The 22,063-nt window shown below is 60.7% G+C and overlaps 2 protein-coding genes across 4 annotated transcripts; one reads left to right on the top strand and one right to left on the bottom strand.

The window, feature by feature from the left end:
• Positions 1-810: 810 nt before the first annotated feature.
• ZNF511 (zinc finger protein 511) lies at positions 811-4,363 on the bottom strand. Of its 2 annotated transcripts, none has more exons than XM_070781192.1 (6): positions 4,156-4,363; positions 3,810-3,883; positions 3,318-3,534; positions 3,047-3,171; positions 1,769-1,903; positions 811-1,097 (listed from the first exon to the last, which is right to left on the bottom strand). In XM_070781192.1, exons 1-6 carry the CDS (start codon positions 4,306-4,308, stop codon positions 1,019-1,021), a joined length of 783 nt encoding a protein of 260 aa, XP_070637293.1. In that variant the 5' UTR covers positions 4,309-4,363; the 3' UTR covers positions 811-1,018. The 2 variants fall into 2 exon arrangements, with proteins under 2 accessions (XP_070637293.1, XP_019808375.2); XM_019952816.2 differs by having other exon boundaries at positions 3,318-3,519; positions 4,156-4,361.
• TUBGCP2 (tubulin gamma complex component 2) lies at positions 4,330-21,576 on the top strand. 2 transcript variants are annotated; one of them, XM_019952815.2, is made up of 18 exons: positions 4,330-4,476; positions 7,060-7,242; positions 8,613-8,708; positions 9,361-9,537; positions 10,354-10,513; positions 12,698-12,905; positions 13,085-13,284; positions 13,544-13,733; positions 13,820-13,965; positions 15,299-15,479; positions 15,994-16,174; positions 17,919-18,091; positions 18,237-18,365; positions 18,552-18,672; positions 19,105-19,248; positions 19,441-19,569; positions 20,210-20,373; positions 21,336-21,576. In XM_019952815.2, exons 2-18 carry the CDS (start codon positions 7,093-7,095, stop codon positions 21,469-21,471), a joined length of 2,685 nt encoding a protein of 894 aa, XP_019808374.1. In that variant the 5' UTR covers positions 4,330-4,476; positions 7,060-7,092; the 3' UTR covers positions 21,472-21,576. The 2 variants fall into 2 exon arrangements, with proteins under 2 accessions (XP_019808374.1, XP_019808373.1); XM_019952814.2 differs by having other exon boundaries at positions 8,580-8,708.
• The last annotated feature ends 487 nt before the right edge of the window (positions 21,577-22,063 follow it).

Raw genomic sequence — 22,063 nt, 5'->3', positions numbered from 1 at the left:
AAGCTATAAAAGTCCAGCAAATCAGAAAAACAACATAGGACTTAAAAGAACTGAAAATCATAACTGTGGAAATTAAACCCTGTGAATGAGTTCAACAGCACATCTGATACAGGTGATAAGATTAGTGAACTGAAAAATGGGTCTTGAGCAATCATCCAGAATGCAGCAGAGACAGATGAGGGACAGGAAGCAGGGAAGGGCTGCGGAGGGCAGAGCGAGGGCATTTGGACTGCTTCTGCGGTTTTAGAAGGAGCAGGAACTGAGAATGGGGTAGACGTGCCATCTGAAGCGAGAAAAGCCCAGGTTCAGAACACCCACCGTGGGGCAGGCAGGGAACGAGGGACTTCGCCGGAAGCACTGATGGAAACCGCACGGAGGAGACGAGGCACCTTCGGGCTGACGACCACAGCACTGCCGGGCAGCAGGGCTCTGTGCGGGGCTCAGAGGGGCCAGGGACCAGCACCCGCTGACCCGGCCAGACCCCAGACCCGAGCGCCCAGCAGGCCCCTCAGGGGGACGGGCCCCGGAGGACAGCCAGCCGCTGGATCCCCGCTCCCAAGCCCAGCGTGGCGGGCCGGGCCGAGCCGCCCGCCCGGCCACGCCACTCTGACTCCGCAGGCCTCGCAGCCCCGCCCGAAGCAGAGTCCCCCCGCCCCCCCCCCGCCCCCCCCCAGCACAGACACCAGGGCCACGGGCGTCTCCCTAAAACTAGGAAGAGCCCCCAGGGACCTGTCGCCCCATCGCCCCCTCTGAGAAGTGGCCACCGGAGGGCGAAATCCTGTCACCCAGCACAAAAGGCTGACCATTCACTCAATGTAAATGAAGGCCCTTTACTCCATGCCTCTCAAACTATTTACAGCACTCAAGGAAAACTGTTTACCCCACGTGTCTCCAAAGGGCGTTGTGCGGGGTAGCGGCTGCTCTCCGCACCCTGGTCACCCACAAGGGGTCCCTTCCCCGAACCCGCGCATCCCCCACGGCCTCGGTCAGCTGGCTATTCCCGGCCCGGGCTCCACCATCACTGGCGCTTGCTTCTCTTCTTGGTGCTTTTAAATCCTCGAGAGGCGCCCTGCCCGAAACAGACGGTCGACGGTATCCTGAAACGGAAAACGTCCACAGGAAGCCGCTGCGGTTTCGCCCACGGGCGGCTCAATGTGGCAGCAGTCTCCTGGGGCCTGACTTGCCGCTCCGATGCTCCCTCCTCCCCAGCGGACCGCAGGGCGGCCACGGGCTCTTCAGGTGGGCGCTTCCTGCGTCCAGCGAGGCCACCACGGCCGCGCTCCGCCCCGTGCCCGTCCCCCGTGGAGCCTGAGACTGCCACCCTGCTCTCCCACCGGGCCCGGCTCACTGTTAGGCCAGAGTGACCACACCCGCAAGCAGGCCGCAGAGGGCCTCCAGGTCCTCCCTCAGACGGGGTGGGCTTGTTGGTCGTTTTTTCCATTTCTCCAACACTGACCCCCAAATTAGACTTGAAATCAAATTAATCCAACAAAAACAGCATTAGCACTAGAAAGACAGGCGGTAGTTGTAACCTGGGCAGTCGCATCCTGCGTCTTTCCATCCCCGCCTAGGCTGCGGTCAGGGTAGGCTGTGCTCCCAGGGCTCCAGGTCACCCAAGGGCAGCGGGGGGGTCAGGCTTTTCATCTCCCCCTGAAGCCAACACTTCAACCCAGAGCGGCTTCTCTCAGTGGGGATGCTAAGCATCAAACCCAGAATTCTCCAGAAGCAGAAGTTCAGAACCTGGTTCAGAAAGGGGCCAGGTACTGACCTGTGGCTGTAGACCCGCCTCTCTCTTGGAGGTTCTGAGTGGGCCTCTGCCTGTTCAGAGCAGACTTCCATGGCGTCTCCTTCAGAGGGTGCCCGGTCCTCCCCGATGGCTTCTGTCGACACCTGCGAGGCTGGGCTGGGGAAGACAGAGGCTGAGCGCTCTCCCGGGGCCAGCTCCTGCAGCCCCACCTTCCCCCAGGACTGAACTTGCAAAGCTGTTTTGGCTGTTTATGGCTGTTTTGTCAGAGTAACTCCAGGCTACTGGAATTCCAGGACAAAGAGAGGTGGCGGTTAACACGACACACACCACGTTTTGTGAATTTAGGTACAACGGTCACGCTTCGTCTTTTAAACTACTATACACCACGTTTTGTGAATTTAGGTACAACGGTCACGCTTCGTCTTTTAAACTACTACCTTGATGGTGTCATGTGGTAAATGACTATCGATGGTACCAAGTGTCTTTCCACAACAATTAAGTGAGAAATTCACTAAAGCCTGTCAGACAATACTGAGCTTCTCCTCCTTAACACCGTCTCAATCCAGCACTGCATGATTTTTCTCCTTAAAGTGATTCCTTGGAAAGGAAGGAGTTATGTTATACTCAAGGTCTTAGAAAAATCTCCCATACTGAAGTGGGTTTTCCTGATTATTCTACTTTGAACAACAAAGTCCTACCTGGGGACAACAATTTAGTCTAAAATGATTTCAATCAATGCAATCTTTAGATGGTTACAAAGCTTCCCCTGAGAAAATAAGTTAATGAAAAGGCAAAGAAAACACGAACTTTAGGGCAGTTTCCAGGGGCACTTCCCACAGTGCATGCTGAACAATATTACACAGCTCTGTCGTCAAGCTTGTAAATGGATGGCACAAATGAAAAGCCAAAGGGCTCCATGTGCGGGAAATGGCTCATGGCCTGGGACAAACCCCCCAAAGCCCGTGTGAGGATGGAGAGGTGATGGGGGGGCGGCAAAGGCGAAGCCTGAGCTCAGAGGGGCCCCAGCAGACCCCATGGCGGCACCACGGCCACCGCCCACACAGACCCAGCAAAGCAGCTCCCCCTTCTTGTCCTCCTTACAGACAGAGTGGCCACACACAAACCACCTCCACCTGCTCCACCCCTCTCGGTTAGTAACTCCTGACTCCCAGGGTTAACCCACAACTAAATGTGACGTTAGGTGTCAGGGGTGCTGCACGAGGGCGTCCACAGCCTCTGAGTCCGCACACTCTCAGGCCTGCTGAGCTCAGAAGGCGGCTTCCTCGAGCACCCACGTACCGTCTGCCCTTCCTCGGTTTATCAAAGCGGAAATCTGCAGGGTAGAGGTGATGAGTTACCAGGTGCTCCTTCCGGTCTCTGCTGGTCCTGAACTTCTCCGTGCAGCCCTCCACCAGGCACTGGTACTACAGCAGAAACAGTGTCACCGCCCTGACCCCGGGACCACTGCCTCGCCCAGTCTGGACCCCAGGCTCCAGCACCATGAGGCACACGGCTCCGGGACAAGCCCTGTGATGAGTGCCCTTGGCCTCAGTGGGCGAGCGTCCCTCACCATGTCCTGCCGCTCAGCCAGGATCTGGAACAGCGAGTCGTGCCACTCCTGGATGTGGGTGTCCAGCAGGTGACCAGAGGGGAAGGCCCGCTTGCAGGAGGAGCAGACGTTTCCGTGCAGAGTGTGATAGTGATGCTCGTAGTCCTCCAGAGTGTCAAACGCCTGGCAGCAGCCGGCCACCTGACAGGTGAACTCAGGCACCCTGGCCGAAAAACGCCTGGTGGGGATGCAATTCCTCGGAGGGCAGGACGTCAGGCTCCCTGTCACCACTCCCCTCAAGTAGCTTGGGATAAAGCTGATAAAGCTTCGGATTTTCTCTTGCAATCCCAAGCCCTGCCTTCATTACAAATACATCTTCACGGACAAGCAAGCTGGTGTAGAGGCCAGCCATGCTGGCTTCTCAGTGGTCCAGGCCAGACACCAGGGTGGGGCGAGCAGAGGGAGGGGTGAGGAGAGGGCAAGAAGGGCCCTGAGCTGGGCCACAGCACTCACCTGGGCCTCTCCGGCTCCGCAGCCACCTGCGTAATCACATCCTGGAGGTAGAGGTGCCTCTGCACGTCTCCGTCCTGCGGAAGACAGCTCTGCGTGCTCGCACCCCCGCCCGCCCGGGCCCCAGCCCACACGGGCCCTGCCCCCGCCCCCAGGACCCGGGCCCCGCCCCTAGGACCCCGGCTCTGGCCCACCCGGGTCCCTGCCCCGCCCCTAGCCCCGGGCCCCGCCCCATCGGGTCCCGGCCCCGCCCCTAGGGCCCCGGGCCCCGCCCCGAGCCTTGGCCCCGCCCACCTGGGATCTTTCCGCCCCCACCCGCAACTGCCTTCTCTTTCCTGTGCTCACGCACCTCGAAGAACTCGTGTTCCCGCGGGAAGCGCACCTGGCGCGCCGCGAAGCGGAAGGGCGCGTTCCCGGCCAGGGAGTCCCGCTGCACGGGCAGCGGCGCGGCCGCCCCAGGGGCCCCCGCCAGGCGGGCGTGCAGCGCGGGCGGCAACTGCATCGCCCTGCGCGCCGGCGGTGGCAGGGCCTGCCGGCCACCGTCCGCGAGCCGGCCGGGGCGGGGCCGGACGTGACGTCATGAAGCACTTCCGCCGCCGCCGCCGCGGGCTTGGCGGGCTCGACTTCGGGCTCTGGCGCGCTGGGGTTCGGGCTCCGGCACGCAGCCGTGGTGAGTCGGCCTCGGGGCGGCTCTCCCGCGGGTGGCTCGGGTCCCTTTCCCGGCCCCGAGCACCGCAGGCTCCTTCCGGCCCTCGTCGCCGTCGCGCTTGCTCCCCGCCTCGCCTCCCGCCTGACGTGCTGCCGCGGCCTCCGCGCCGACCTTGGCTCCAGAACGGAGCCCGAGGGGTCTCCGGGGGAGGTTCACGGTTCGCTGTGTCGCTTTGCTGCGCAGAGCCCTCGGCGCCCGGCAGCTCAGTCTCTGTCACGGGGGCCTGTGGGTCCGTTGGCGGCGGCCAGCAGGGAGAAGCGCTCGGGAGCGTCAGCAAGATGAGCTAGATGCTCCTCAGAGCTGTGTTGAGCGGGGCGCTGCCGCGCTCTGGAGGGGGGGTTCGGTTGGTGTTTGGCCCCCCGGCGTCTTGCCCAGGGAGTACAAGGAGCACCCTTCCAGCGAGGCCACAGCCAGAAGTCCTCTCAGGGCGGTGCTGCCCGCCGGTGAGAGCCGCAGAGCTCGCGGGAACTGTTCCCAAACCCAGGCTCCTGGGAGTGTCAGTCCTTGTGATGTCTGTTTCTCCCACAGATGTGAGGGTTCACGAAGGTAGTTTTTACATAAATGTTTGCTTACATGAGTTTTTTCACAACAGCCCTGTCCACCCGTTTGTGTCTCTTCCGGTGGCAAGTGCAGTGTTCTTGCCATCTAGTGTCCAGAGTGATCCTCAGGCCTGCTGTTACGGGACACCCCTAGTCCTTGGGAATCTCTTAGAATGTGGGTAAAAGCCCTTGGAATTGAAGAGGCCCCTGAGAGCTCTGTGCTGTCTTTTCTGGTTTGCTTGTCGTTTCCAGGGCCTCCTTACTGCCCTTTGTGACTGGTTACAAGGTAACCATGGTTTAGGGTACTGGCTCTGATACATGGCCAGTTTTCCATTTCTCAGGTAACAGCCGTTTCCAGTAATTGGCCGGAGAAGGAAATGGCAGCCCACTCCAGTGCTCTTGCCAGGAACAGGGGAGCCTGGTGGGCTGCCGTCTGTGGGGTCGCACAGAGTCAGACACGCCGGAAGCGACTCAGCAGCAGCAGCAGTGTTCATTTCTGCTCTTGGTAGCGACAGTGCAGACTCTTAGGTGCCGTATTACATCTCCACGACAGCTGTGTGAGTAGGATCTCGTACTCACCCCCTTTCAGAAGAAGCCTAGAGAGGACAAGCTTTTTGTCCAGGGTCCTACAGCCTGGAAGCCCCGTCAGGGTTCAGCCTCAGCCCCTGCCCCGCCATGCCTCAGGCCCATGACCGTGGTCCTGTGAGCGCCTCCTGATGTGAAAAGTGCATGTGCTGGTGACTTACGTGCCAGCTCACCCTCGCTGTCGGCTTTCTTGTCTGGAGATACTCTGCCTCTGGCTAGTCTTGGATGTCTCTGTCCGATGACTGATGTTCGTGTGCTGGGAGCTTGTTTTCCGTCACTTGGGGTTAGATTCTCTCTCTGTGTGGTTACAAATCACACTCATACTGTGGGCATGTGTGCTGAGGCTCCCCAGCTGGGACTTCACTCACAGCTTGTCTTCACTGGAGCTATTGGCACCGTGGCTCTAATCTTAGGATCACGGAGCCTTTGAGGATCTGTTGAAAGACCTTCTCATAAAAATCAGAAATTATCTTGCCTGTAATTTCCAAGGGTGTCCTGTGGTTCATGATCCCAAATTATGAATCCTGCGTAGGTTGTTCAAACGTTGATGTGAAGCACGTAAAGCCTGCTCGTGTTTGTTTTTTGAATCTAGTTGTCCGTCGTTGTCTTAGTGTTAATAATAATGACTAACTGGACCGATCATCAGTGGGAGAACAGAAGTCCCCATGCAGGCCACCACTGTTTGCTTGGCAGGATCTCATTTACAGTTTTGACCTGGAGGGTTATATATCCAGTGAGGAGACATTCGGACATCTGGTTGACAGGGCAGGTGGAACTGAAGGGGAAGTCCATCCAGCTACAGTGCGTGGTGGATGTGAACACCTGGCCTGGGCAAACAGAGGCAGCATCTTGGTTACCAGAGCGGCAGCTGGGGCCTCACGGCGGGAGCCAGGATGGGAAGTGGCTTAGGCCTGTGCAGAGCTCCCTGTGTGATCAGGACCCCTGAAGGGCAGGGGCCGCTGTGTCTGCGCAGCTGGGGCTAGAAAGTGCTGGCTGCCAGCTGAGGGAGTAGCTCCGCGCTGGCCCAGGGCCGTGTGAGGCTGGAGTCATCCAGAGGAAGGAGGCCCAGGCCTTTAGGCCGCATCCACTCTCTGTGCGTGTGCCAGGCCCCAGCGGGAGAGCAGCCTGGACACTGGCCGCAGTTGCCGAAGCTCTGAGTCAGGGCTCCGATTCCCCAGAGCTGCCCACTGAGACTGCCCCCACCAGCAGGGGGATGGAAGGGCCTCCCCAGGAAGGGGCCCCACAGCCTGGTCAGCGCAGGCTGTAGTGGGGGGTCTGTCCGGGGAAGCTGTGGGCCCACCAGGCTAGCTCATGTGACAGTTTGGCTTTTCAAAACCTGACATTGGCCAAATTTGATTGCTTTAAACTTTTTTCATTTGTAGGGATTTGTTTTTATAAATGGCTTGTTTTTTATCCTTAGGGGAGCACATTGTGATGTTTCAGAGCCAAAATCATGAGTGAATTTCGGATTCACCACGATGTCAATGAGCTGCTCAGCCTACTGCGGGTGCATGGAGGAGATGGTGCTGAGGTCTACATCGACTTGCTGCAGAAGAACAGGACCCCGTATGTCACAACCACGGTGTCTGCACACAGCGCCAAGGTGAGTGTCGCCCCAGTGCTGTGCTGGGTGAGGTGGTCCCGCCCCCAGTGCTGTGCTGGGTGAGGTGGTCCCCGCCCCCTGTGCTGGGCTGGGTGAGGTGGTCCCGCCTTCCAGGGCTGTGTGGCTGAGGTGGTCCCATGCCCCAGGGCTGTGTGGGTGAGGTGGTCCTGCCCCCCAGGGCTGTGTGGGTGGGTGGTCCCGCCCCCAGGGCTGTGTGGGTGAGGTGGTCCCGCCCCCAGTGCTGTGTGGGTGAGGTGGTCCCCGCCCCCTGTGCTGTGCTGGGTGAGGTGGTCCCCGCCCCCTGTGCTGGGCTGGGTGAGGTGGTCCCGCCCCCAGGGCTGTGTGGGTGAGGTGGTCGCGCCCCCAGGGCTGTGTGGGGCACAGATTCACCCTCCTCACTGGGTGGCCACAGTGGTGCCCGTCTGATGTCAGATGCGCTCTGTGGACCGCGCTTCTGCCCAGCTCTGCCCGGTGGCTCCTCACGGCCCCTCTGCCCGCCAGGTGCACTGACAGCGAGTGAAGGCTTGCAGCGCGCTGAGCTGCAGCCTGACCTCCGTCTGGAGGCCCAGATGGTCCTGGTTTCTGTTCACGTCATGGCACAGATTCTCTTCTGGGAGGAAAAGCAAGCTCCCAGCTTTAGCCATGGTGAAATCATTTTAAAGTGGATTTTTAAAAATTCAAATACTGTGCAATTTAAAATCATAGGTTTTTTGTAAAAGACAATTTTGAAGTCTATCTTAAAAACACTATGGGAACTTTCCTGGTGATCCAGTGGCTAAGACTCTGTACGCCCAGTGCGAGGAGTTCAATCCCCGGTCAGGGAACTAGGTCCCACATGCCACAGCTAAAGACTCTGCCTGCCTCAGCTGAGACTGAGCAGCCAAGTAAATAAATATGAACATTTAAAACAAAACATCATGAGATTTCATTTATTTTGACAGTCTAATGACGGTACAAGGATAACTCAGAAAACTTAGTAGAATAGAGTTTAAAAACACGCAGTTACATCTCCTTTATCATAAAGGGGGGCATATTGATCGGTGAGAACACATAACTCCTGAACCTGTGTATAGTGATGAATTCCAGAGGGATAAAGTTAAATGTAAAGAATGGATGCATAATCTACCAACAAAAACATGTGGCTGTAAGTTGCTTAGGAAAGTTAAAGTGAGGGAACCACAGAGGAGATGATAACAAGTCTGACAGATTGTTTCTTATTTTTATTTCAGAGATGGGTGACTATTTCATCTCCGGTTTTTTGGGGGGAGGTTAGTTATTGCACAGCCTTGTCAAGTTCCTGGTTCTGGTCTCTAAATCACTCTGAATATGCTTTTGAGGTTAAAATAGCAGAATTTTCTCGTACTCCTGAGGACTTTCTGAAGAAATACGATGAACTGAAATCTAAGAACACGAGGAACCTGGACCCCCTGGTGTACCTGCTGTCGAAGCTCACGGAGGACAGGGAGGTGTGTGCGGGGCTTGGGGCCGGGCAGGCGGAGCCTGGGGGCCGGGCGGATGGGGACCTGCCTGGCCTGTGTTCTCTCCTGTTCCCTGGTGGTGGCCCCTTGTTGACCCTCAGCCTCAGGCCCATGGCAGTGAGATAACTCACGTGCACCCGAGCGGAAGTGGGTCCTGATGGTGATGAGCACAGGGTGTGTTTCCGGTGACCTCTGGGGCTGAGGGGCTGTGTCTTCCGTGTCTAGTCTGTTTTCCTCTCTTAAATTGAGCGTGTGTTACTTGTGACACTGAGACGTGCGCGTGAAGAGTGTGAGCTGTGGCCCCAGGGTGTGCGGGGCTGGGCAGTGCTTCTTCTCGAGTCATGAGGCCCAGGGTCTGTTCGGGGGCACCTGGTGGCCCCACGCCGGGACCCTTGAAGGGGTGTGGTCTTGCACAGCAAGGGAGGCTGGCCACCTGCAGAGGACAGGCCGAGCCATGGGAAATGGGTGTGGGGTCCTGTCCGGTGACCTGGGGACGTGGCAGCTCATGGCGTGCAGCCTGAGGAGACCCGGCTGCAGCTGGAGGACCCGCAGGCCGAGCTGCGGGAGGGGGGCGGGGCAGCCGTGCCCGGCGAGGGCGGCCATGTGTGGCCAGCGTGACGCTGGGGCCCCGTGTTTTCAGACCCTGCAGTACCTGCAGCAGAACGCCAAGGAGAGAGCAGAGCTTGCGGCCAGCGCTGCGGCCAGCAGCACCGCCAGCTTTGGTGCCCCTGCCACAGCCTCCAAGATCTCCATGCAGGAGCTGGAGGAGCTGAGGAAGCAGCTGGGGAATGTAGCCACGGGCCCCACGTGGCAGCAGGTGAGCAGGTGGCCATGGTGTAGGCCTGTGGAGACTTGCCTGGGGGCACCGGCTCAGGGATGGGGTCCTGGGCCCCGGGCAAGAGGTTCTGGTCTGCCCTGGGGGTGGGGGGTGCCTGCTGCCCGCTGTGCTGCGGGCTCGGCCAGCACGGACCCGGCTCTGTCTCCCTCGGGGATGTGGGCAGCTGGTTTGAGGTGATGCTCTATCTCCCTTTCTTACTGCTCCTCTGACTGTCTCTGGCCCTGGTCGTCTCCCCCCATCTTGTTTCTGGGCCTTCGAGCCCCTCAGAACCACACCCTGAGGTCTGAGCCGCAGGCCCGTGCGGGTTGGGCACGTGCTGTGTCCAGCACCTTGTGGCTCCTCACAGCTCTGCCCCCCCAGTACCCTCCCCCGCAGTGCTTCTGGAAGCTGGGCGCCCTCGGGGACCACTGCTCCCTGTCTGTGCCAGCGGGGCCATGTCTCCCTGCTTCAGCCCAGGGGGCTCAGGTGCAAACACCCCTTCTCTGGCCAAGCTCTCACTGGGCACTTTGCACAGCTGGCAGCTCGGGTCCACACTGAGGACCAGGGGAAGCCATGAGGGTGCGCTGAGGGGTCCGGGGGCCTGTGTGCTGGAGGGGCTCCTGCTTCACCTCCGGCCCCGCCACCTTGGCCCCGGCCCCCTCACCGTGATGGGCTCTGACGTGTGTTTCGCTTCCACATGCGTTTGTTCTCCCACGTGCTTAGGGATATGTCTTTTCATGTGGTAGGTGTGTTAACTTTAAGTGTTTGTATTAAAGGTGTGTGTTTTCTTTCTGTCTTTAAAAACCTCCCCACCAGTCTCTGGAACTCACGAGAAAGATGCTTCGAGACAAGCAGAACAAAAAAAACTCAGGGCAGCGCCTCCCAGTCTTCCCGGCGTGGGTGTACGAGAGGCCCACGCTGCTCGGGGACTTCCTGACTGGCTCAGGCACGAGCACAGATGCAGCTGTGCCCATCGGTAGGTGACGCACAGCTTCGGACAGTGGGGCCTCATTGGGACGGGGAAGCTGATCTCCTTGGAGGTGATGGGTGGATGGCGTCATACTGCCCTCAGGCCCTCTGCTGCCCTCGGCCATGTGGCCACATGTGGTACCCCCTGGCCTCCACATCCTGCCCCCCACTGGTGGGTAGTGATGTGCCAGTGTCTGGGCTGGCTTGTGCCCAGCTCTCAGGAGCGTGTGTGTCTTGGGGCTTGGGTGACTTGGGGGCAGCGGGATCACCAGGGTCCTCCTCCTCGACAGTGAGTCGTGTCCCTGCAGGTTCTGCCATTGGGGCGATGGCCTTGGCCACAGGCACCACGGGGCGTTGGGCTGTGCGGGTGTCTGTGCCTCTCCCCCACGTCTCGTGACCCCTGGGGGCAGAGAGCTGAGTCTTGCCCTCCTGCTCACAGTGTACAGGGGAGACGGGGGCAGGAGGCATGGCCGTGTTCACAGGCGCTAGAGGAGCCTGCCCTGCAGCGGTCCCGTGTGGCGGGACTCATGGAGCCTGGTCCTCGGGGCCACATCCACGGGCGAGAAGCGGGGTGGGGGCTCTGATGCTGCAGCCTGGGGCCCTGCCTCCTGGGGCAGCTGGTTGGGGCATCTGCACGTTCAACACGATCCAAAGAGGTTCATAGGAAAGCCCCCGAGAGGACCTGCTCCCCGAGGTTGTGCAGCCTGTGACTTGATTTGCACGTTTGGATCAGTCAGAAGACTGATCAGTTCAAGACCGCGTGAGGCGCTGCTTGGAACCTTCTGGGGAGGCTTTGCTGGGTTGAGGTGGGGTGCGGTTTTTCGAAGCAGAGGCGGCCGGGCGCTGGTTCTTAGGGCGGGCGGGCTCACAGGGTTTCATGTGGCAGGTTTTCTTTGTAGCGGGATTGCTGTGCTGCCTGCTGGGAGGGGTGAGCTGTGCCTGAGGGTGGCCCCTGAGGCTACCTTGTATGATGCTGTTTCAGGGAGGACTTGGCCAGGACAGGTGGCCTGCCCATTTCCCTCCAACAGCCACACTGCATGGGCTCTGGTGGTGAGATCAGCGTCCGTCCCACGGGCCCTGTGTCACCTTCCTGGCCTCCGTCACACCCTGGCCTGGCACCACAGGCCCCGGTGCCATCCGTGCCAAGATGCCCGTGAGCATCACAGTCATCCTCGGCCTTCTCTGCTGTCCCCCTGACGTAGCCTTTCCTGGGGGGCCCTGCCTCCTCGTGTGGTGTGCAGCAGCCCTGCTGGGCGTCCCCCGCCAGCTGCGTGGTGCCCCCCACAGTCACCTTGACACCTGAGTCCCTTCCTACAGCAGAGGCATGCCCCCCGCCTATGACTAGGCTGATCTCCTCACGCCAGCCTCCAGCTTCCTCTGCTTGTCTGGGCCATCCCGCCCATGGCTGGGCGGCGTAGACTCGTGTCTTCACAATTCCTGGCCTGTTCCCAAGGCCGTGGGCACAGGCGCCTTGTCGCTTCTAACTGTGTGTGTGGTTCCCGCTGGGTCCCTGAGCCTCGGGCTCATGTCCTGCAGACACAGCCAGTTTCCTGGAGTCTGAGCAGCACGTGGCTCTGTGCCTCGTCCCTCCCTGGCCCCCACCCCTGCCTTGGGGCCTCAGCCAGAGCTCCGGGCTCTCAAGTTTCCCCTTTCTGGGGGACCCCGTCTTCGAGGAGGGATCTGCTGTGCCCCGTGTGGCCCAGCGCGCTGTCTATGTCCCTCTCCTGATTTCCGCATCCGTGACGGGCTCCAGCTTCCCTGGCGTCTCCTCCTGGCCACGAGGTGACCGTGGCGCCCGTCTTTGTCCCTCCCATGGCACAGCCTGGTCCCGGCCTTCTGAGCGACCCAGCCTCGCCAGGTTGTGAGTGTTGTGAGCACAAGACGTGTTAGAAGCACTTTGTCACTTTGAAGATGAAGCGAATGTGTGTGGAGGGTTTTACTTGCTTTAAGGCTCTGATCGTCAGGTCCAGACTCGTCCTGTGGTCCCTCGCTGTTGGGTGGTCAGTGCCTCTGCTGGTGGTGGTTTTGGACTCTCAGCCTTTGGTTCCCTGACAGGATCGGTTAACCCAGGCGGCCACCTTGGTTTTCACGTTCACAGCGCTGGAGGAAGTTACATAGATGGAGGTGGGTGGGGAGAGAGGCCAGTGGAGCGGGCTCTGGAGGCGAGGCCCGGTGGTGTCTGCGCCCACAGGCACGCTGCCCCTGGCCTCCCAGGAGGCGGCCATCGTGGAGGACCTGCTGTACGTGCTAGTGGGTGTGGATGGCAGGTACATCACGGCCCAGCCCCTCACGGGGAGGCAGAGCCGAACCTTCCTCGTGGACCCCAACCTGGACCTGTCCATCCGAGAGCTGGTGAGCAGGATCCTGCCTGTGGCCGCTAGCTACTCCACCGTGACCAGGTAGGCACCCCGCTTGCAGTGACTGGAGAGCGCGTGCGGAGCCCTGCTGCGGAGAGGCCGGCCTCCCTGTGGGGCCAGCAGACCCGGAGGAGTGCGGGAGGTGGCGCCCACAGGCCCTCGGGCCATCCCTCCCGAGACGCAGCTCGCAGCTGCTCGCACTCAGGGCCATCTTTTCTCAGATTCATCGAGGAGAAATCCTCCTTCGAATACGGGCAGGTGAACCATGCCTTGGCCGCCGCCATGAGAACCTTGCTGAAGGAGTACCTGATCCTGGTCACACAGCTGGAGCAGCTGCAGCGGCAGGGCCTGCTGTCTCTGCAGAAGCTCTGGTTCTACATCCAGCCAGCCATGCGCACCGTGGACATCCTGGCCTCTCTAGGTGTGAGGGCCTGGTGGGAGGGACTCCCTGGGTCAAGGTGGTTGTCTTCCAGTTTTTTCAAGCAGTCGGAGATCACGTATTGTGTTTTATGAATTTGCGAGAGGAAGACTCTGGGAGTTTCTAGAAACCCCAGCTTCATAGTTTGAATTTCTCCCAGAAAGAGGACTGGTCTTCTGAGAAGGTGGGAGATGAGCTGAGGGCTCTCGCCCACCGTGGCCAGGGGCCCTCTCGGCACTGAGCGCCGCCCTTTCCCCGGCAGCCACCTCGGTGGATAAAGGCGAGTGTGTGGGGGGAGCAACCCTGAGCCTCCTGCACGACCGGAGCTTCAGCTACACGGGCGACAGCCAGGCGCAGGAGCTGTGTCTGTACCTCACCACGGCCGCCAGCGTGCCCTACTTTGAGATCCTGGAGAAGTGGATCTACAGGGGCATCATCGACGACCCGTACAGGTGGGGCGGAGGGCTGTGGGAGGGGGGTAGCGGCCCTGCGGACCCCCACCCTCTGCATGCCCGGGAACGCGCGCCCTGCCTTGCAGCGAGTTCATGGTGGAGGAGCACGAGCTGCGCAAGGAGAAGATCCAGGAGGACTACAACGACAAGTACTGGGAGCTGCGCTACACCGTGGTGCAGCGGCACATCCCGTCCTTCCTGCAGAAGATGGCCGGCAAGGTGCTGAGCACGGGTGAGCGCCGGCCCGCCGCGCCCCGGGCGCCTGCGTCTCGCAGCAGCCGGGGCCCCCCGCCGCGCGCCCTGCGCGCCTGCGTCTCCACACGGCAGCTGGGGGCCCCCCGCTGCGGACCCCGGGTGCCTGGGTTTCCACACAACAGCCAGTGCCCAGAGCCCCCGTGGACACCAGCTAGGGGACCACCCCACTGAACTCGGCTCTGACACTTAACCGCCGGGCCAGTGTGGCCCCCAAGGATCAGGGCTCCCTCGAGGCCTGCCCCAGCAGACCCCCGTCATGAGCGTCGGGTCCCCAGGCCACTGCATCTTTCCAGTGTGGCCACCAGTTGGGGTCCCGGGCTCCTCCCCAGGTTTGATATTTGCTACGCCGGCCCCCAGACTTGGAGAAACTTTACTTAGCAGATAACGCTGGTCTGCTATAAAGATGTTGTAATGGATACAAACAGCCCGATGAGGAGGTCTGCAGGGCAGGTCTGGAGGGTCCCAAACTCGGGAGTGTGTCTGTCCCCAAGGAGCTGGGGGCCAGCATGCCCCTCCCTCCTGGCAGGTGGACGTGCTCACCAGCCCAGAAGCTCTCCAAGCCCGTCCCGTAGGGGGATCACGTAGGTTCCAGGACAGGGCACAACCAGTCCTCTCGTGGGCTCTTGGTCCCTAACTTGACCTCCAGCCACTCCCCTCCCCAGGTATCGGGGGACGGGCCGAGGGTCTCACTGTCCTGCCGTGTGGTTGGTTCCTCTGGCCGCCAGCCTGCCTCCTGAAGGTCTACAGTGACGGCCAGGAGTCCCCTCGTGGGTGTGAACTCAGGTGGGGTGAGAGGGTTCTGGGTGCTCAGTGATGAACCAGGAGCAAGACCAGAGCACGTGTCGTCTTTGTCCCAGCATCACAGGCCAGCAGAGGAAAAGCAGGAAAGGGCACAGGCCCTGCTGGGCCGGCGGTGTTTTTAGGCATCACCTTGTGGGTCAGGAACCTGGTATAGAGACACGTGTGTTACCTAGAGACAGGCTCCAGCCAGGGCCCTGACGTTGGTTCTGAGAGCTGGGCTGGGGGCAGGGCTGGGAAGTGGCGGAGGGTCTGGCTCTCTGAGGTGGTTCTCGTGGCCTCGATGAGGAAAGTCCGGGGTAAGGACTCGCAGGAAGTCGCAGTGCTCGGTGGGTGACGGCTGTACTGTGCTGCTCTGCTCTGGGCGAGGGGTGGTTTCTGGGACTGTTCTCTCCCGGTTGGTTCTGTTCCCGACCTCTGGCCAGCGTCGGGGCGGCGGCCTCTCGGGTTCAGGCCTGCAGCTTGTCACGTGTGCAGCAGAAGTTCCATGTGCTTTTCTCCACCCTTCCTAGGAAAATACCTGAACGTGGTCAGAGAGTGTGGTCATGACGTCACGTGTCCGGCGGCCAAAGAGGTCATCTACACGCTGAAGGAGCGGGCGTACGTGGAGCAAATCGAGAAAGCCTTTGGCTATGCCAGCAAGGTGCTGCTGGGCTTCCTCATGGAGGAGAAGGAGCTCGTAGCTCACCTGAGGTGCGCGGCTTCCTCCTGGGGTAGAAGGGGCTCGCGGCCCATCTGAGGTGTGCGGCTTCCTCATGGAGGAGAAGGAGCTCGTAGCTCACCTGAGGTGCGCGGCTTCCTCCTGGGGAGAAGGGGCTCGCGGCCCATCTGAGGTGCGCGGCTTCCTCCTGGGGTAGAAGGGGCTCGAGGCCCATCTGAGGTGCGTGGCTTCCTCCTGGGTAGAAGGGGCTCATGGCCCACCTGAGGTGCACGAGCTCAGCGGCTCCCTGCCCTCCAGGGGCCCATCTGCAGCCCCCTCTGTGCCCTTCTGGTGGCATCTCCTGCACAGCCTGGTGTAGTAGGCCTATGCCCCCAATTCCTTGGAGCTCATTTTGAGCTTACCTCTGACGCCCGTGTAAGTGTGTTTCTCAGTGGGGGCACTCATAGGCTCTGCGGTCACACGTCCTCCCCGCCCCACCCAGTGCCTTGTGACCTGGCACCCACTGTGGGGAGCACGAGGCAAGCCTGGGCTCTCCCCTGCCCACAGGTCCATCAAGCGCTACTTCCTCATGGACCAGGGTGACTTCTTCGTGCACTTCATGGACCTCACAGAGGAAGAGCTGAAGAAGCCAGTGGACGACATCACGCCCACCCGCCTGGAGGCGCTGTTGGAGCTGGCCCTGCGCATGAGCACCGCCAACACCGACCCCTTCAAGGACGACCTTAAGGTGGGCCCTTGGTGAGCTCTGCTCCCCGGGGGGACGCTCCCAGGAGCGCCCGGGCTCTGTCAGGGACACGCCTCGGGCTGTGGGTGCCCAGCCTCTCCGTGGGTCTCCGCGGCCTCTGCATCCGCACTGGGCAGGGACACTGGCCTTCGTCTTCTGTAGTGTCCGGCCTCATGCGTGGAGCTGGATGGGTACTTGTTTCCATTTTCTGGAAGTTTCAGGAGGGCCGGTTCTAATTCTTCCGGAAGCTTCTTGGGTTGTGAGGGATTAGTGGTTTCCCACGTCTGCTCCGCAGTTACAGGTCTGTGCCGATCTCCTGTTTCTTCTTGAGTCTGTTTGCTGCTTTGTGTGTACCTAGGAATTTGTGTAGGAATCAGTTCTCATAATCCTGTTTATTTTTGTAAGATTAACAGTGTCCCCACTTTCATTTCTCTTTTTAATAATTTGTGTCTTTTTTAGTTAAATATAGCTAAACACTTGTCAGTTTTGCTAATTTTTCAGAGCGCTAACTTGGTTTCATCTGTTTTCTCTGTTGTGTTTTATTTATCCTGCTCTAATCTCTCTTATCTTTCTCTTTCTGCTGATTCTGGGTTTAGTCTGTTACTTGGTTTCTTGAGTTGTACAGTGAGGCTGTTGACTTGAGGCTCTTCTTTTAACACAGACATTTGTGGCTCTGGATTTCCCGCAGCTCTGCTTTGCTGTGCTGGCTGTAGTGTCTCCATTTCCATTAGTCTGATGGTGTTTCAGATTTCTCTTGTGATTTCTTCCTTGACCCGTTTGTTTTTAGGAGTGTGTTTCATTTTCCCTGCTCGTGCTTTCTGGTTTTATCATGTTGATTTCTGACGTCACCCTTCTGTCGTCTGAGGGCTTGCTGGGATTCCGGTTTTGTCAGCCTCATTGAGTCTTCGTGGCTTCCCCTGTGGTCTGTCCTGGGGCGTGTTCTGGGTGCATTTAGTGTCTGGCTGTGCCCTGCGGGGTCAGTCAGCCCACTGTGCTCACATCCGTCCCTGGCCTGCCTGGGCGTCTGCATCGTGGACAGCAGGGTGTCAGGTCTCCCTCAGGCCTTCAGCTCACGCTCCTTATCTTTTGGGGTCTCTTGTGAGGTAGATAAAAGATCCTGGAGTCAGATTCTTGAGTCAGAGCACACAGCCAGTGCCCAGCTAGACCAGCGTCACTGGCACTCTGTCCCTGGGCACTGGGCCACCCACCGAGCAGGGCTGCAGCCCAGGCGGGAGGCAGTACAAGTGTTCCGGGCCCGCTTCTGCAGATGATGTGTGTGCTCACCTGCGGTTCCTGCTGCTGCTTCCCTCTCTTGTCGTCATCCTCTCAACCTTCTTACCAGTTACCATCCCACCATCGCTGGTGCGTGGGAGGCCCTCGTGTGTGTGGCGGAGGCGGGGCCTGCACTCCGTGCCTGGGCTGCCATGCTGCCCTCAGCACACGCACCCCCAGCTGGGCCTGTGGGAGCTGGGGCCGGGCAGTGACTCACGGTTCGGGGCTTCTTCTTGCCCTTGTTTCTCGTCGATACCGTCAGGGGTGTTTGTAAAGTGATTTCTCTGTACTCTTTTTCTGCTTTCTTGGGAAGTGGTTTAGTTTTTTAATCTGTCAGTGGATGTCTGGTGTGTTCAGCCGTCTGACAGACTTAGGGTCTGTGTCTGGGGTGCTTCCTTGGCTCCGGGCTCACTGTCCAGCCATGATGCCAGGGTGGGTGTGGCAGGGTGTGATGCTGTTCGTCCGTTTCCCCAAGATCGACCTGATGCCTCACGACCTCATCACCCAGCTGCTGCGGGTCCTGGCCATTGAGACCAAGCAGGAGAAAGCCATGGTCCACGCCGACCCCACCGAGCTCACACTCAGCGGCCTGGAGGCCTTCTCCTTCGACTATGTGGTCAAGTGGCCCCTGTCTCTGATCATTAACAGGTGCGCGTTGGGCTCTCATGCCCGCTCGTGCCCCAGGGGTTACTGGCTGCTGGGCCGTGCTCTGCCCCACGAGCCTCGCGTGGGGCGCCTGGGGCAGCAGCAGCTCCCGAGCGCCCGTTGGAGCCACCTCGTCCTGTGCTCACAGGAAAGCCCTGACGCGTTACCAGATGCTCTTCAGACACATGTTCTACTGCAAGCACGTGGAGCGGCAGCTGTGCAGCGTCTGGATCAGCAACAAGACGGCCAAGCAGCACTCCCTGCACTCCGCCAAGTGGTGCGTGCTGGCGCGCAGGCGGGGCCGGCCCCGTGCACACCCGGCACAGACCTGCGGCACGCGCCCACGGCCTCCACCGCCCCGCGTTTGTGCCGCGTGCACGCGGGGCAGACCCCGGCCCCTTCAGGGTGTGGAGCGGTGGCATGGGGGCAGCAGGAGGCCAGCTGCTGACGCCCTCGCCTGCAGGTTTGCGGGCGCCTTCACGCTACGGCAGCGGATGCTCAACTTCGTGCAGAACGTCCAGTACTACATGATGCTTGAGGTGGTGGAGCCGACCTGGCACGTCCTCGAGAAGAGCCTGAGATCTGTGAGCTCAGTCCAGCCAGCCCCGCGCCTGGGGGTCTGCAGAGCGGGGTCAGGGAGGCAGGGCCCGGGCCCCACGGCTCCCAGGAGGGGAGGCAGCATGCCCAGGACTCCTGGGCTCAGGCTGCTGGAGGATCGCATCCTTCCCTCAGAGCCTCGGCGCTGGGCGGGCACCCCATTCAGGGCCCGGGGCCCTTCAGCCAAGAACGTCACGTCACCAAACTCCAGGACTAAAAGCACAGCGAGCACTGTTTTTTGTCTTTAAAAACCAAAATCTTAGACCTTGTGGGGCACATTAAACGTGCTCTTTCAGCAGCATTTTGGAGGTTTTCCCTAAAGGCCCCAGGGTTGTTTAGAAGCGGAGCAGCGTGGCACGTGTGGTGGCCGTGGGGACGCGCTGCTGCCCCGCGGGCGCCCAACGGTGCCTTCCACGCAGGCCTCCACCATTGACGACGTGCTGGGGCACCATGCCAGCTTCCTGGATGGCTGCCTCAAGGACTGCATGCTGACCAACCCCGAGCTGCTGCGCGTCTTCTCCAAGCTCATGTCCGTGTGCGTCATGTTCACCAACTGCATGCAGGTGCCACCGGGACTCGGCGTGCGGCGGGCACGGGGCGGGTGTGGGGTAGGCGGGGAGCGGGGGATGTGGGGCGGTGGGTGTGGGGCGGGCAGGAGCCACAACCGGAGTCCGCAGTCCGTCCTGGCCACACAGGGGCTACATTTACTCGCGGAGGTTGGTCGTGGCTGATGAGCATTCCTCCCGACCCCCAAGAGATTTACGCAGAGCATGAAACTGGACAGCGAGCTGGGCCGCCTGACGCTGGAGCACGGCACGATGCAGGGGCCTCCCACAGAGGCCGAGCGGGCCGAGGAGCGCACCCGCAAGGAGCTCGCCCGCAAGGTGGGTGGTGCCGCACGGCCGTCCCCGACGGCCTCCTTCCTCACCTCGCATTTGACACAGTGTTCGGGTCACAGCACTTAGAAGCCTGCTTGCTATGTCCTTCCATTCCTGCCTTCCTTTGATTGATAAAAAGACTCTTTAAATTACGTTCCAAACACAAGCCGTGGAGAATCTGCCTTCCCAGCTTGCCGGGGCAGGGCCGTGTCATCCAAGGGTGTATGGTTAGGCTGGGCCGTGGGGACACCCCACAGGGGCCCAGTGAGCTCGGAGCTCGGGCCCTGTGGCCCCTGAACAGAGTCTGTCTAGTTGGCAGAGTCGGGCACCTGATCGGGTGCAGGTGTGTGTCCTGTAGGGTGGGCGGGGTAAGGTGACCCAGGCGGGCACTTGCAGGTTGCCCACTTGCCTAGGGGCAGCTTGAAAATCTGAGCTCCCTGAGGAAGCCCCGCGGTCCACGTCCTGGCTCCTGGCCCTGTGTGCTGGGGACACAGGGCCTCCTGCCTGGACGCGCCTAGGTCCTCCCGTCTCAGGAATTTGTACGGTGCCCTAACTTTTTACCTTTTATTGATGACTGTCTAAGATGTGTTCTTCTGTTTAAAAAGAGGAGTGGGTTTTGAGCTGTCGGGGGCACCGTGTCTTGCAGTGCCTGGCTGAGCATGTGGACGCGCCACAGCTGGCCTCCAGCTTCGAGGCCACCATCAATAAATTTGATAAGAATTTCTCAGCTCACCTGCTCGACCTCCTGGCCCGGCTGAGCGTCTACAGCACCAGCGACTGCGAGCACGGCATGGCCAGTGTCATCTCCAGGTGGGTCCCCGCCGCGCCGAGTCCTCCCACTGCCCTGCGCCCTCCTGCCCCTTGAGCCGCGGGGACTGAGGCCGCGTCCTTGGCCTCCGTGTGCTGGTGCTGATCCCCGTCACCTGCTGAAAGGAGGCCGTCTGGGTGTTCACACATGTGCGCGCGTCTGTGTGTGCGCACATCCATCAGGGTGTGTTTGCGTGAGTGCTCACATGCGTGCACGCGTGGGCCAGCACGCGTGAGGCTGTTGCATCAGCACCTCCCCCAGCCCAGTTGGTCTGTGTTCCGAGGGCCATGCCGGGGTCAGCTACACCAGCTGCTGCGCCCTGAGCCAGGACCAGACAAGGGCAGTGAGGAGGTGCTGCCCTCCCCACGCCCCGCCTGCCATGGTGAGTACGCGAGGTGGCCACGCCTCCAGGGCTGTGGCCGTGACGGTGCTCCCATGGGGTGCGCTGCCTGTGACCCCAGGAACGACGAGCAGCAGGCATGATGGGAACAGAAGTGTGGACCTGGGGGGGCCCGTGGGCCAAGCAGTGGGGTCTGTGGCTCTGGGCTAGCAGTTTCCGCTCCTCAGAGGGACATGGTGGGCCCGCTCACGCTGGGTTCGGTGAGTGAGGTCGGGGGAGGAGGGGCGGCGCTTGCTCTCGGAAACTCCGGTTGGGCGGCCTCCGGCTCAGCCGGATGCTGGGACCGCTCTGTTGCGCCCGAGGGCCCTGCCATCCCGGGGCCCAGGGTTCTGAGAGCTGTAGGGTCCCGGGGCTGGAGGCTCTTGTCTCCTCTTTGACCTGGGTGTTTTCTTGTGTCTTTAAGCTCTGCTCTCACTGGTGCTGGAGCAGGTGGTGCGTGGGCTGTGTGTGCGTGTGTGTGCACGTGTGCTGGTGATTCGCGTGCCCTGGGCCTCGCCGTGGGTGGTGAGGGGGTCGCCAGGGTGACTGAGGCCTCCTTGGGGACCCCACCTGCTTCCCCCACAGGCTGGACTTCAACGGCTTCTACACGGAGCGACTGGAGCGCCTATCTGCAGAAAGGAGCCAGAAGGTGGCACCCCCCGTGCCCGGCCCGCGGGGGCCTCCTGCCCCCACGCCCAGGGTGGCCGTGCCCGCGCAGTGACGGTGCCCGGCTGTCCCGGCTGAGCCTCGGTGGGAGAGGCTCCGCAGCGTCTCTGGAGCGCGTGTGCCGTGTGTTCTGCCCAAACATAAAGTTGACGCGCCTGCACTCGTCTCCTCTTGTTCTTGGGCTCACACTCGGACCCGAGAGCGTCTGTTGGTTTGGGCAGGCACGGGGCAGGGCTGTCGTGGTCTCTGCCGTCCTCCTCCAGATGGAGCAGAGTCACTTGGAAGAATTTTTTGGCTTCATATAAAGCAAAGTGAAAACACATGGCCTTAGAGCAGCTTTAGGATGGTCACCAAGGTGCTGGGCCGGGCGAGACCCGGAGTGGTGTCCACACTGGTCCTTCAGGCTGGGGCTGGCTCCGGGCAGCAGGGGGCAGCACAGCCCCTGGTCCGCAGCTGGAGCCGCCTGGGTGTGGGTGAGTCACCAGCCTGCAGCCAAGAGGGTGCAAGAGCAGCCTGGGGCTGCCGCCTGAGGGGAGGCCCCACCCAGCCCAGTGTCCTGGGTGTGTCCGGTGGTGAGCATCTTCCTGCTGCCCCTTCCTGCAGAATTCCGTGTGTCTCATTTTCAAAATCCCGTTCTGACCACCTGT

This window comes from Bos indicus, chromosome 26, assembly GCF_029378745.1.
Source record: "Bos indicus isolate NIAB-ARS_2022 breed Sahiwal x Tharparkar chromosome 26, NIAB-ARS_B.indTharparkar_mat_pri_1.0, whole genome shotgun sequence".
NCBI classification, from domain to species: Eukaryota; Metazoa; Chordata; class Mammalia; order Artiodactyla; family Bovidae; genus Bos; species Bos indicus.
The sequence above is the reverse complement of the archived record's forward strand: the minus strand, read 5'-3'. Positions and strand labels throughout refer to the sequence as shown.